Genomic DNA, 14,590 nt, shown 5'->3' on the forward strand with positions numbered 1-14,590 from the left:
CAGAATGTTCTGTCTCCTCACTTCTACAGCCTGGAATCTCTTGTTCCTTCAAGACTTAGCTCAAGCTCCACTTTCTGCAGGAAAACTGTCCTGATCTGTCTGTCCTTGCCTGCCCCTCATCCCTGCAATCCGATGGGGGCGGGGGGAAGACAGAGACGGAGAGAGGAGAGAGACTAGAGACAGAGAGAAAGGAGAGAGAGACAGAGAGAGGAGGGAGGAGAGAGCCTAGAGACAGAGAGACAGAGACAGAGAGAATAAAGAGAAATGTGAAAGCATAGACAGATCTCTCCTCTGCTCTTCCACATTTCAGCTCCCTGACATCATCCCCACCATTTCTTCCTTCAGTCTAATCTTTGGTGAAGAGAACTCCTCCTCTTCCTCCTCACCAAGACCAACGTCTCTTTGTGCACCTCAATCCCATCCCTTCTTTTCTTCAGCGATCAGATCTCTCCAATCTTCAGTCTCTCCATCTACTGGCTCTTTCCCATCTGCCTGCAAACACACCCATGCCTTCCCCATCCCCAAAAGGCCTTTGTAAGATGCCCCCATCCCCACTAGCTGCCATCCTTTATCAGCTGACACTCAGCCTCCTCCTCTCTCCTGATCTTAATTGCCTGCAGTCTAGCTTCTGACCTCATCACTCGATTGCTACCCCTCTCTCTAGCTACCATCGATTTCCTGACCACCCAATCAAACAGCCCTTTCTCAGTCCTTATCCTCCTTGGCTTCTTTGCTCTATTGGATACTACTAACCATCTCTCCTTCTGGATACCCCCTCTGCACTGGTTGTCCTTCCTTCCTGGAAGGCACTCCTTCCTTATCTCTACCTCAGGGAGCCTCTTTCTTCCTTTAAGATACAACTCAGGCACCATGTAGTGCACGAGACCTTTCCTGAGCCACCCCAACTGCTAGTGCCCTCCCGGCACACTGTCTTGTAGTCATCTAATTATCCTGTGTGTGAATACACACACACACACACACACACACACACAGTTTCTGTTGTCATTGAGTCATTTCTCAGGCATGCCCAACTCTTCATGGCCCCATCTGGGGTTTTCTTGGCAAAGATACTCATGTGGTTGGCCATGTCCTTCTCCAGCTCGTTTTACAGATGAGGAAACTGAGGCAAGAAAGGTTAAGTGACTTGCCCAGGGTCACACAGCTAGTTAGTATTGGAGGCTGGATTTGAACTCAGGAAGATAAAGTCTTCCTCTCTCTAGGCCCTGCATTCTATCCACTGTACCGCCTAGCTGCCACACACACACACACACAAACACACACACCCCAATGGCTCCTTATTGCCTAGGATCAAATGTAAATTCGTTTGCTTGGTATTTAAAGGATCCACAACCTGGGCCCTTCCTACCTTTCCCATCTTCATGCACCAGCCTCCCTTCTACACATGCTGCTTCTCCTGGCTTATTTGCCTTCTCCCTCCCTCCCCAACATCTCAGTCTCCGTGCCTCTGACCTGGCTGTTACCCATGATGGGAATGTTCTCCTTCCTCATCTCCAGCTATTGGAATCCCTAGATTCCTTCCAGTTCCTGGGCCTCCTTCCGCACATGAAGGCTTCTCCGTCTCCCCTAGCTGCCAGAGCGCCCCCTCCTCAAGCCGCTTGACTTATTCCGTGTATATTCTGAACATGCTTAGATGTGTCTGAGCTTGCTCTTCCATTAGAATATAAGCTCTGGGAGAGTCCAGGTTGTTTCCGGCTTTGACTGTGTACCCTCAGTGTCTAGCACAGAGCTTGATATGTATGGTTCATGCTTACGAAATGCCTATTGATGCATAGATGAATTAAAACTCTTTAGAAAACATCAAAAATAATGATACTGTACTCCACCTCCCAGGACAGGATGAGGAAAGCATGCTGTAAGCTACAAAGTGCCACCTCACTGTAAGCTGTTGTTGTGGTTGTTACTATGACTCGGCACTAAGGGTCATGCAGCTTTCATGGTTGCTGCCTTCACAGAGCTCCAAGTTTAGGAGAATAATATGACCCCTATATAAAGAACTGGAAGGTGGTAAGGTCATAGACTGAGTCCAAAGAACATGCTACTTGATGAAGGCAATGTCAATCCACTAGACTGTAAGCTCCTTGAGGGCAGAGACTGTCTTTGGCCTCTTTGCTGTGCCCCCCTAGCCCCCCCAATAGTATTTGACCAGTTTTCTCAAACCAGTGTAAGGGGGGCGGCTTCTGGATGCCAAGGGGCCAGCACCAGGTTCTCAGTTTCCCTGCACCTTCTGTCCCGGCCAGGTGTTTGCCATCGTTGTCTTTGGCTCTATTGTGAATGAGGGCTATCTGAACGACTCAAAAGAAAGTGAGAAATTCTGCATCTACAACCGGAACCACAATGCCTGCAACTATGGAGTCACCGTTGGTGTCCTGGCCTTCCTCACCTGCATCCTCTACCTGGCCTTGGATGTCCACTTCCCTCAGATCAGCAGCGTCAAAGACCGGAAGAAGGCTGTGATCTCTGACATTGGAGTCTCAGGTGAGTCCCAGAAGGACTGGGTGGGGCTGGCCCTTCCCGCTTCCTCCCCCTCCACATTCCCCACAATCTTTAGCTTTGTGGAGCTAATGCTCAATGGGCCCCTCCAGGGAAAGGCCTTGGTAGACAGCCTCCCGCCTCTGGAGGCAAAGTGGGGAAAGAACCTTGGTCTTGGGGGTGGAGACTTGGGGTCTAGCCCTGGTTCTTTCTCTGAAATCGGCAAGTCACCTCTCATTCCCTAGTCTTACTTCCCTTCTCAGTCAGCCTGGGCTAGATAGATGCCCTTTGAGGTCCCTTTCAACTCTGAGGGTCTAGTCCCAGCATGCAGTGTTTTAGGGTGACATGGTGATGGAAGAAGACCTCAGAGGAGGGGTAAGGCTTCCTCCTGTGTCTCTGTGGTCATCTGGGAGAGACAGGGCCATAGGAAGAGCATTTCTCATTCTGAGGCACCCTAAGGAGGATGATGAGCTCTGCAAGGACAGAACTGCTTTCCTCTATGGGTTGGGTTTTCCCCCTCACTTTCCTCTTGGGCCCTAGTTACAGCTTGTGCATGGGGTGGGAGGAGGGAGTGTTGAGAGACTTTGGCTGGGTTATCTTCAGAACTCAAGAGGAGGTTAAGAGAAAAGTAAGAAATATGACTGATTCTCTCTCTCTCTCTCTCTGTTTTTCTTTTCTCTCTCTCTTTCTGTCTCTCATCTCTCTCTGTCTCATTTCTGTCATCTCTGTCTCCCCACCATGACTTATGTCTACACCCATGCCTTTATCTCCTGCCCTGTGCTTTAATGATTTCCCTCACTTCTCTTCTTTTATCTTCTGTCTCTCTCCCTTTGTATGACTGTGTTTCTCTCTTCTGTCTGCTTTTCTGTGTGTGTTTCATATATGTGTGTGTGTGTGTGCGCGCGCACACGCACGCGTGTACACTTCTTTCCCCCCACTCTGATGCCTCCTCTCCTCTTCCCATTCCTTGCTGCTGTCTCTCCTGGCCTCCTACAGCCTTCTGGGCATTCCTCTGGTTCGTCGGTTTCTGTTTCTTGGCCAACCAATGGCAGGTCTCCAAACCCGAGGACAACCCTATGAACGAGGGGACAGATGCAGCTCGAGCTGCCATCACCTTCTCCTTCTTCTCCATCTTTACCTGGGTACGTTTAGACCCTTTACTTCTGGTCCAGCTATGAGAAATCATGTTTTCCTTCCTCTAGGCTGGTTTCAGTAGGACCCAACTATTTGCAGGTGGTACTTGAACCACTAACTGCCAGGAAGTCTTGTACATCTAGAGGGAGGAAAGGGGCCCAGGATTTGGACCAAGACCTATCCTTGGTTCTTAGCTTGGCTGCCATTCCACACTGCTGACCCTCTAGTGAGAGAGATCATTTCCTCTTACTCAGTGCCTCATTTTACCCCTCTGTAAAATGGAGAGAGAACATCCCATTCCAAGGTTAATGAATGAGCAGCCATAAAACCCAATGAGCACACAATTGTAACAGTGCTTCATGGATACAATCCTATGTGTGAGTTGGTAGATGGTATTATGAGTTGCTGTGACTGAAATAATACATCAGCTGAGGGCCCATCTGTTCTTAACCCCCTTGCCATTAAGTAGGCTGGTCTTTGGTTGGCAGACAGTCCATCACTAGCCCTGCCCACAAAGCCTCTCCAGCTTGGTGAGACGCACCAGTTTGGCAGCAAAGCCTTTGTGAGCCAAAGGTCCCCTTCACACTGCTCTGCAGGAGAAATTAATAATAATAATACTAATTTGTGTTTCCCTAGGGCTTTACTAAGTGCTCTCCTCCCTATGAGGGAGGCAATGCAAAGATTTCTCTCCACATTTTACAGAGGAAGAAACTGAGACTTAGATGAAAGCATTTGCCAAAGATCACCCAGTGAGCAGAGCTGAGATTCACCCCCAGTCTTGGCATCAGTCTTCTGATGCCATGTCAAGTTAATGTTTGTTGCCATGCCACACCTGTCACCACCCCCCCTCCCCATCCACCAGCATTTGGCCAGAGCATGTCTTTGCATTAATGGTAGGGGCTATGGGCCATGAAGGCACTAAGCATATGAAGGTCTAACAGAAGGCCTAAAATTGTGGCCAGCCTTCCAAACTCAGATGTCCAAGTGATCACCAGCCCCTTATTGTCCTTACTAGCAGGAGCCACAGTTAAGGTTCTGGATATATCTTGCTCTAGCTGGGTGGGGTGATAGGGATGAACAAGCTGGTCACTGTTACCATAAGGCAGAGAGAGAGAGAAAGAGAGAGAGGGGGGGGGGGAGGGAGAGAGGGAGAGAGAGAGAGATGGAGAGAGGGAGAGGGAGAGAGAGAAGAGAGAGAAAGAAGGAGGGAGAGAGGAAGAGAGAGAGAGAGGGGGGAGGGAGAGAGAATAGAGAGAAAGAGGGAGGGAGGGAGAGAGAGAGAAGAGAGAGAGAAGGAGGGGGAGCAGAGAGAAGAAGCACAGGTATGAGAAGAATGCCAGAGTTTTTGGACAGGGACCAAGTGACCTGTTTCAAAAGGAAAGCTTGGTGTCCTACAGAAAAACGGTTGTCACTCACAGTCCAAGGTCATTAAGCTTCTGCCTTTGGCCACTAAGTTGAGAAACAACAAGGCATTACTGTTGATCTCTAGATTTTCCTGATCCAAAGACAACTACATTCATTTTGTACCCCCAGTGCATCATTTTCCAAATGTGCAAGGTACTGTCCTTGGTGCTGGGGCTGCAAAGATGAAGAGCACCCCAGTCCTTGCCTTCAGGGAGTTTACAGCCTAATAGAGAAGATGAAACATACAAATAAGTCAGAACAAAAAGTGTCCCTTGTTGTGGCCCAGGCAGCTGCCTGCCTTGTCTGCTCCTGGTCCTGACTCCAGCCCTTCATGGTTGTTCTCATACATCTCCACTGAAACCAGAGGGTCCTCTTTTCCAAGAAGCCTTGGGTTAGCAGTGACCAAAGGCACAGTTACCATAACCTCAGTGGGGATTGGGGGCCTGGGTAGGAAGAAGAGAGATGAGGGAGACAGCTCCCAGAAGCCCCTGGTCAGACCTATGTTTTATGGATTTGTATTCAAGCCTCTTCCTCCAGAAGGGTTAGTGTGGGCGTCCATCCCTGCGGTGGCAGAAAGGATATGGCATCCAGGGAAGAAGACCCTGTTCCTTCTCCTGGTTTGGACTTGAGGCAAGTCCTTTCCCTTCTCTGGGATAAGGACATTCTGTCCTCTGGCTAAGCAGGCAGGTGTTGTGGGATGGTGGAAAGTCCCACATTTGAAGGCAGAGGACCTGCATTTGAATCCTGACACTACCATTTATCCCCTGAGAGACCTTGGACAGTTCATTTGCCCTCTGTTGAGCCTTCATTTCACCATCTGTAGAAATGGGGCCTTGAATTAGAGCTTGCTCTCAGCTCTTTGCCCACCCACTCAACCTCGCTCTCTCCTTACAGAGCATGCTTGCGTTCCTGGCCTCCCGGAGACTCAAGGATATCACCTTTCAGGAGGAGTACAGCACGCTCTTCCCCACACCTCTTCCACACCAGCCATAATCCCCCTCCTCACAGCTGCCTGACCTCCCCAGGCCCTGGGACAGACACTGTGGCTCTTACTACACAGACCTCTGTGTCCCTGGCTTGGGGTTGGAGGGGAGAAAGTGTTGGCATGTGCAGGGGAAGGGCAGGGGCAGTAGTCATAACCAAGATGGGTCAGGGAGAAGTCGACTTGCTCCTTTCACCCCGAGTCTGACTTACAGGGTGTTCATACCTGCACCTTGGTGGGGTCAAGGGTCTAGCACTCATCCTTGCTAATTGAGAGGTTCATTTTCCTCAATTCACCAAGGGATGATCAAGCTCTGGAGAGTGGATTCACAGGGACTAATTCCCAGAAGGACCAGAGGACCAATCTGTCCATTTTTGTAGATCAACAGAAGGACTGAGCAGGTTAAAATATGTGCGACAGCTGGTCATCACATTCCCTTCCCAATAGGAAAATCTACTTGGGAGGTGCAATTCAGATCAGAGAGCCACTCGGTGAGGTCGGAGAGAGTCAGAGGAGGAGAGTTAGATACCATGCATGGGTCTTCCTCAGCCACAGTGGCCCAAGGCACTGTGAGCCATCTGTTCATGCCTGGCAGCCATCCCCGTATGGCTGTGCCAGAGCCCTTTCTAACCTGGACAGCATTGGATAAACATTTGATACCTTCTTCTTCTCTACCTCTTCTTCTTTGCCTGGACCCTGTGCACACCCTTCCACCCTCCTGGGTGCATTCACCCCTCACCAGAATCTCCATGATTGCTCCTATGTTGGTTACTTGATGGGTGTTACACTGAGATTGGTGTCCCCTGCCAGGATCTAAGGGAAGCCCCTTTCTCCTCTTCCAGGCCCCTCTTTGGTTCAGTCATCTGAACCCCTCAAAATGACAGCGGCAGTTGTCATGCACTCAGTGCATAGTGGGGGCTTTCATCACTAATCAATAGCATTGCTGTACCATCCCTGCCCACACAGACTGCCCTGTGCAAAGGATGGGTGCAGGGGGAGAGGCGGGATGTGATCTCTTTGGGCCTTTAGGAAGCTTACATCTGGGAGGGGGCTAAGACACAGAAATAGAGAGGATGCCAACACACATTCACTGCCCTCTGGATGAAGGAAAGGGGATCTAAGGGAAGATGAATCATGGCCAGGCCAGGCCATTCTGAGCCTCCTCACAGGTCATCTTGAAGGAATTCCTTCTGCAACATCACAGACAAGTGGTTACCCAGAACTTCCTTGGGAATTGCGGGTAACAGGGAGCTCACCACCTCCTGAAGCAGCCCATTCTTTTTCAGGCCAGCTCTAAGGCTTAGGCAGATTTCCCTCTACACACTCTGCTTCTCATTCTAGCACCTGGGTCTTTTCCATAGGATAGATTTCCAGATGCTCTTCTCATGTGCCCTTTGGGTTTTCTCTTCTCTAGGCCAAACAATCTTGGTCCCATCAGGCGATCTGATGGTAACTTTCTCGTTGGCTGGTGAGGGAATCCTCTTCTGTATCTGTAACATAGCCTCTGCCTTTCTGGGGCATGGTGACCATCTCTCAGGAGCATGACTCTACTTCTCCCATTCATGCACTCTCTCCCAGCCCCACCCCCGGCCATGGCCACTGCTCCACATCCTGCTCTTCTTCCATGTTTTTGTGAGCTTTGAGAATCCCTGTAGCATCTCTCCTCCCTGCCCCAGACTTCCTGTCAACCGGCAGGCTCTGGCTGAACCTCCTAGATGGGAAGGAGGGAGGTTGCTCATGATACCTGGGCCTACCAACGCCAGCAGCATCTCTTTGGGTCTTCCTAGAATCCTCCCAGTTGGGTTGGGCAAGGAAGAGGCCACCTGTTTTCCTTAACCATCTCTGGCATCAGGCAGCTTGCCCCATGGGTACAGAAACCATTCTGAGCCTGGCTGTCTGGTCAGCTGCATTGAAGTGGGGCTTTACGTATTTCCCCAGAACTCGCCACCTTTCCCAGGGCTATTGGGGACAGCCCCCTCAGTGCCTGGAACCTGCCATGACAAAGCCTGTTAGGCATTTTCTTTAAGGCCAGTCTGATTTCTTTCCAGCCCCCAACTTGTAGGGTCAAGGCTCAGTGTGATGATGCCTCTTAGCCATTGCAGCAGCAAAGCTGTGACTCTTCTGGTAGATAAGCTTGTCCTAGGGGGATAATTCCCATGATCGACACAAATTCATGTTGTCTCAGGAAGAGCATCTCCTGACCTTGGCCCCTCTGCTCTCCGGCCGCATGAAAGGGAAGCCAAGCTGAAGCTGCCTCTTCTCAATCTTCTCTCAGGATGTGATGAACAGTAATAACAGGACACATTTGTAGAGCATGGTCAGGTTTAACAGAATGATTGCCTCACAACAATCCTGCAGAAAAAGTGACATAAATGATGGTCAAGAGAGGTTACAACTCTTCCTTGACCTATTGCTTCTGGCATCTTACTACTCTGCCCTCGACTGGGAAGCTGGCTGATTGCAGTGGGTCATTCCCGCAAGGCAGGCTTCCCTATCTGTCATTTCCGCTCCCTATTAGGTGCTAACTGGTTACGTTTTGAGCACTAACCCTGCGGAGTAGCATGGTGCATGTACTAACCATTAACACTGACTAACCTGGCTTTTGTCTGTGTGTCTTCTCCCCTCCCTGGTGTTCCCTCTCCCACCCTCCTGCCTTTGGCTGTCTACCCCCTCCCAAGGTGGGCCAGGCGGTGCTGGCCTTCCAGAGGTACCGGATCGGCGCCGACTCAGCCCTCTTCTCCCAGGACTACACGGACCCAAGCCAGGATTCAAGCATGCCTTATGCCCCCTATGCCAGTGAGCCGGAGGCTGGGCCTGACATTGGCGGCTCCTACCAGCAGCCTGCCAATGCCTTCGATGCTGAGACACAGGGCTACCAGACACAGGGGTATTAAGCCAATGATGGGCCCCTCCCCAATTCCCTTCTGGCCCCCACACCCACTTCCCCTTGGCCTCTCCATGTCAGTGGCCAGAGGCAAAGAAAGACACCCCCATTGCCTTCTCACTCCTAAGCCCCCAGCCCCAGCTATTACACACTCATGCACACACAGACTCCACACTTACTTCTCTCTCCCAATCCCTGCCCTCATCTCCTCTAATTGAATGGAGTTAATTTCCATCATGCTGAGGTACGTGTATCCTGCCCTTCTCAAATTTCACTAGAAATATCTCTGAGTTCCACCTGGGCCCTAGGGGTGGAGAGAGCAGCAGAACTTCTGGGGGGCACTGACCATCCAGGGAGTGAATGAGTGGTGGGTGAATGGGTATGGTTGGGGGGAGTGTGTGTGTGCGTGTGTGCGCACATGTGCATAAGTGGTTGAGGAAGTTAAGAAAGTGTGAGTATATTTGGATATGATGGGTGGGAGAGAAGGGTTTCAAGTTGGTGCGGGAGTGGCAGGGAGGGGTCCCATTGGCAGAAGAGTCAGGTGTATTGGGGGAGGACACTTTAATGAGGAGAGCACTGAATTCAAGAGTGAGAAGACCTGGGTCTTTGGTTAAAGAGCTTCCCCATCTGTAGAATGAAGGCATTGGCCTCTTTGCCTGCCCTCTTAGGTCCCTCTGGCTCAGATGTTGGCTGAGGTCTGACTCCCAATCCCATCATAGCCTTTCCCCTCAGACCCTGGGCTCCTTCTCCAGGGTCCTGGTGCTGCGGGCCCCTTTCAGTATTATCACCCTTTCTGGGGTCCCACTTGGCTCGGATGGGAAGGATTAACAGGTTTCTCTGTGCCTGGGATAGGATAGGTACATGCCAGTGCCAGGGTCCGTCCCAGCTCTAGGGGGTCTCTGCTATCTGCATGTCCTCTAGGCCCCGGCGCTTTCCAGATCAAAGCCAAGGCACTCATCACCTTCTCTGGCTCACTAACTCCAGGATACAGGGACATCACGCTTCTTGCCCAATGATGTCCACAGGACTCGCCTCCCTCCCATCAGAGTTCAGCTAAGTTGTTCACATGATGCCCAAGTGCCCCTCAAAGAACTTCCTTCCCCTTTTTGTCCTGAGTTCACCTCCTTTGCAGATTCCTGGCTCCTTCAGCCTATGTTAAACTGCAGTGACCCAGTTGTGGATCCCAGCATCCCATGGGAACAGCCAGCACTGCCCGGACAGTCCTCCCCTCTGGAAAACCAGAGCAGCCTCCTTCATTCTGTGCTTCCACCAATCCCCAACCTCATCCATCTCCCTCCCTCCCCCCCCTCAAAAAAAAAAGTCCAACCCAGCAATTTATTTTTGCATCTCAGAGGCCTAGGGTTGGAAAGGCCCTTCTAAAGGCCCTTCTTGCACGTTTTGTGCAAGTCAGGCTGGCTTTTATATGGTCAGACTATAAACAGCCTGGGTGTGTTGAGCATTTGGATCCTGAACCAATCAATCATTCATCAGACGTTTCTGAAACAGTTTTCCTGGGTTCAGCCTTGCACTGGGTACCGAGGATGAGATCCAAGCTGAGGAAGACAGGGTCCTTGTCCTCACAGAGCTCTGGATCCCATGGGTGGAGGAGGAGTGGGGAAGGCATGTCTGTACATAGAACATGGGTTGTTAGTGGGTTGGTCTGGTGATTTCATTGGTAAAGAGACTGTGAGGAAGACTTCCCTCTCCCTACATTGGGGAAAAGAGAAAATATGGACACATACTGGCTCTGAAGCTTAGTCAGAGAGCACTCCTGGGGCCTTGAGAGCTTAAGTATTTACCCAGGTCTTCTAGACTCTGAGGCTGGCTCCCTATGCATTGTGCTACCTTGCCTCTCACTGGAGAGCATGGGGCCTTTGGCTAGAGCAAAGGGAATGAGGGGTGGAAGGGGAGAAAAGCTTGGAAAGACAAGTTGAGGTCTGCTGGAGAGCCTTGAATGCCAGCTTCATGCCCTTCCTCACCTGCTGTCCAAGGACAAGGAGCTTATAGACTTGCCTGGCCTGTCCCAGCATTACAGAGTTCCTGGACTTCACGGAAGTGTCCAGTGTCTGTCTGCCTCATGCTTCCCCAATCTTTGGAGGTTGGAGGAATAGCCTTAGGCCCAGAGAATGGAATGACTTTCTCAAGGTCAGGAAGGTCTTTAATGGGCAAGATTGGAACCTGGCTTCTCCAACACAAAATCTAGTGTTGTTTACACTATCCCATTGCTTCTCATCCCAGGTGAGGCACCTGGGGCCCAGAGAAGTCAGGACAATGTGCCCAATGTCACACAGCAAATGACAAAGAGAAGAAGGGGGAGGGAAGCCTGGGCTAGCTGGTTCTTTCCAGACCATTCTGGCCCCAATGTCCAAAAATAGGCCCTTGTCTCAGGGAAGCAACAGGCTTCACTGGAGGATGGACTTCCTCTAGCAACCAGGCTGCTCAGGAAGGAACACTATATATGGGTGGGGAAGCCCTTCTAAGCAGAGTCCAGCTGTAGCCTCCCTCCACCTCTCAAGGCTGGAGAGGTCATGAAATAGGCTGGACAGGAGGGTGGCCAGGAGGGAAAAGGGCTGCAGATTGTGTCCTATTTGGATCAGGTGAAGGAACTGAAGAGAAGAGAACAGGACAAAATGAAGCTTTTCAAGTGTCTGAAGGGCATTATAAGGAAGAGACGGTAGTGAAAAGAGACCAGGATTTGGAGTCAGAGGACTTGGGTTCAGATCCCACACTGGCTAACCATGTGACCTTGGAGATACCCCTTTCCCCATCTCAGCCTTCACATCCTCACCCATACAATGACAAGGCTGGACTGCATAGCCTCCAAATCGATGATCTTGTGACTGGGGCCCTTTAAGGTTTCTCTCATGTTGACATTTTGTGGGTTTATGACCTAACTAGCAGCAATGAGTGGAAATTACAGGGAAGCACATTTGGGCTCCATAAAAGGGACAGAGCTGTTTAATAGTAGAATGGTCTGTTTTAGAAAGGTAGTGAGCCTTCTGTCACTAAAAGCTTTCCAGCAGTGGCTGGCTATAAAGGCTTTGATGGAGACAGGGAGGAGGTTGGAGAACAGGCTTTGTTCTGCTTCACTAGACAAGCCAGTTCCCTTCTCTGAGGTCCAGTTTCTTCCATCCACAAAATGAGGGTTTTGGTCTCTGTCTGCCTTACCTCATGGAATGTTGTGATGTCCAAATGAGGTAATAGGTGTGACAAACACTCAAAATGATGGTGATCTTGAAATGAGATTCAAGGGGGTACTCCTACCCCAGCACCCCTCACACCACCTGTCCCATCATCACTCAAGTGAGGACACTGGAAACTTGTACTTAGGGGTGGAATTCTGGGCTCTCATCCTCCTGACACTGCTTACTGTCCAGGAGACCCGGGACAAAGCCCTTTAAATAGGAGTGCCACCTTGCCTACCTATCTGAAGGCAAGGTGCTAGGCCAGATGACCTCTGGGTACCCCTCCTAGCTCTAAAGGGAAGGTGTCTTTAAGTTAAAATTTGCCCTCAACCTGGTGGGGGCTTGTGGGGGGAGGAGCATGGTGGAAGAAGGGGATGCTTCTGGGTGATCATTTTCTCTCCTAGCTGGATTTCAAGTCCTCATCCTCCCAGCCACTCCCAACTCCAGTCAGGATCTCCCTATTCAATCATAACTAACCCTATGTGTATTGCCCCCACTGACTGACGGCTCTTCTCTGTTCTAACTCTGGATTTTTCCCTCACTTAGCTCCCAGGATATCCCTGAGGGCCTCCAGACCTGTAGGTTTCCTGGGGTATCTCTAGCAGGTCCCAGCTCTGTTTGATAGGACTGTGATGTCTTTGTATCAAGCATCTGTTTTCTTCAATGTGAGCCCAAGGTTTTGACCTCCTAGCCTGTCCCCCCCTCTATTTCTCGACTTTCACAGTATCTCTAGGTCCTTGCTGCCCCCCAGACCCTCAACTCACCAAGGGCCCCTAGTCCTTTCCCTTCCTTAGACCTTGCCTTTCTGCCCTTGTCCTGGTCCTGGCTAAATCTGGGTCCATGAATCCTTCACGGAAAACAGAGGGCAGCCTCAAGGGCCACTCGGGGCAATGCTCCCCACTTTAAGTCGTGGGAGGATAGGCACCTGTCCCTCTGCCTCCCAATGCTGCTCCCTCTGACTGCATCCTTGGGGTGTCTATAGTCCTAACTGGGTGTCCCCTACTTCTCTCTCCCCCTCCCTGCAGCATTACTGCCTGTGTATAGTATAAATATATATTTTATATATATATAAGATGTAAAATATAAGGCTATACAAATCTATGTGTATGTGTGTGTGAGTGAATGTGAGAGAGTGGTAAAGGATGGTCAGCTCCAGGTGGACCCCATATTAGGGTGTTCATCTGGCTCTCCCCAGTGTATCCAGACCCCTCCCCTGCCCACCAGCCCTTGGCTACCCCATCTGGTTGCCTGAGAGAGACTCTCAGAACCCATGTTGGCTCTGTCCTTTATATTTGTGCTGGTCCAAGTGAAGGTGGTGACTACTGGTGATGTATCAATAAAGTGGTGTTCCAAACCCAAGGGCTGGCCACGAGCCACTGTGTTCTCGACTTTCCGGGCCTGAGGGGAGGGTGCTATGGGGGAGGGGGCAGTGATGGGTGGGAGATATCCATAACTTCTCCGTCCTATTTTCCCAGGCCAAGGCACATTTGCCAGCAATGAAATTTGTGTCTAGAAACCTACTTTAGAAGGGACCCAGCATCTGACTGCCCTTGTTCCCCTGTATGCCAGGGCTTCTATATCCTAAAAAGGAAAGAACACTTGATTCGGAGTTGGAGAGATCTGGGTTCAGATTCTCCCTGTGTGCCAGTGGGCTCTTTCTTCATCTGTAAAAGGAGATTGGTGAGCTGATTTCAAAGCACCCTTCTATCTCGGTCTGATCCTTCTAGCTCTAAAGGCTAGAGGAGAGCAAAAAGATTCTTTGAGACCTTACCTCATTCACTCATGTGTACACATGCCTATGTTCTGTGGGAAGATGCTTGGCTTAGATGAGTTTTCAAGCTTGCAGTAAACAGGGAGGTGAGATAGAAGCGCTCAATAATACTATATGACACTGCATTGGAAGGGGGCAAAAATAAAATGCTCTGGAAGGCCTGGGGATATCCGGAAAGGCTTGCTGGAGAACATAACATTTGGGTTCTTGGTGTTCTCCCATCCTCGTGGGAATTATCCAGATGGGCCTGGCTTACAGACTCTTAATACCAACAAGGGACCTTTACAATATCTCCTTGGGGGCAGGGCAAAGACTGGTGCAGTAGAGGCAGCTTCTGGCTCACAATATAGGGGACAGGAGAAGAGGAGAAAGCTTTGTTCAGGAACAAGTTACAGAATTCAAAATTCCAAAGGAACAATCTCCCTGAACTCAGCACACAACAGGGTTATTTTTGGTACCTCTGGGTTCCTCTGGGAAAATAAGTTTGTCGCTTTTGAAATTATGCAACTGGATTTGAGTGCAGAACAGAGTAATTTGTTTCTCTCGTAAGAGAAACAGGGCAATCTATTGGCCTTAGGAGAGACCAGGGGCTTGTTCTTACCTTCAGCTGGCCTCAGGAGCACGGACCAGGCTTGGGGTGGGAGAGAGCTCCTGTTCCAAGAACTGGACTTGCTTTTTCTGAAATTAAGCCACTCATGTCAAGAGAAAGGTCCTATACCAGGGATGGGAAACCTGCAGCC

At 50.4% G+C, this 14,590-nt stretch overlaps 1 protein-coding gene across 2 annotated transcripts in view; it reads left to right on the forward strand.

The window, feature by feature from the left end:
- SYNGR1 (synaptogyrin 1) overlaps positions 1–13,442 on the forward strand; it is a 31,059-nt gene extending 17,617 nt beyond the window's left edge. Inside the window, exons 2-4 of one of the 2 annotated variants that reach the window (XM_036758994.1) lie at positions 2,259–2,496; positions 3,487–3,632; positions 8,689–13,442. In XM_036758994.1, the coding sequence (XP_036614889.1) occupies positions 2,259–2,496; positions 3,487–3,632; positions 8,689–8,904 (600 nt within the window). In that variant the 3' untranslated portion in view covers positions 8,905–13,442. Of the gene's footprint in view, positions 1–2,258; positions 2,497–3,486; positions 3,633–5,922 lie in introns of both variants that reach the window. The other variant, XM_036758995.1, reaches the window with a different exon arrangement.
- Positions 13,443–14,590: the final 1,148 nt, after the last annotated feature.

Source organism: Trichosurus vulpecula, chromosome 5 (assembly GCF_011100635.1).
Source record: "Trichosurus vulpecula isolate mTriVul1 chromosome 5, mTriVul1.pri, whole genome shotgun sequence".
Classification (NCBI taxonomy): domain Eukaryota; kingdom Metazoa; phylum Chordata; class Mammalia; order Diprotodontia; family Phalangeridae; genus Trichosurus; species Trichosurus vulpecula.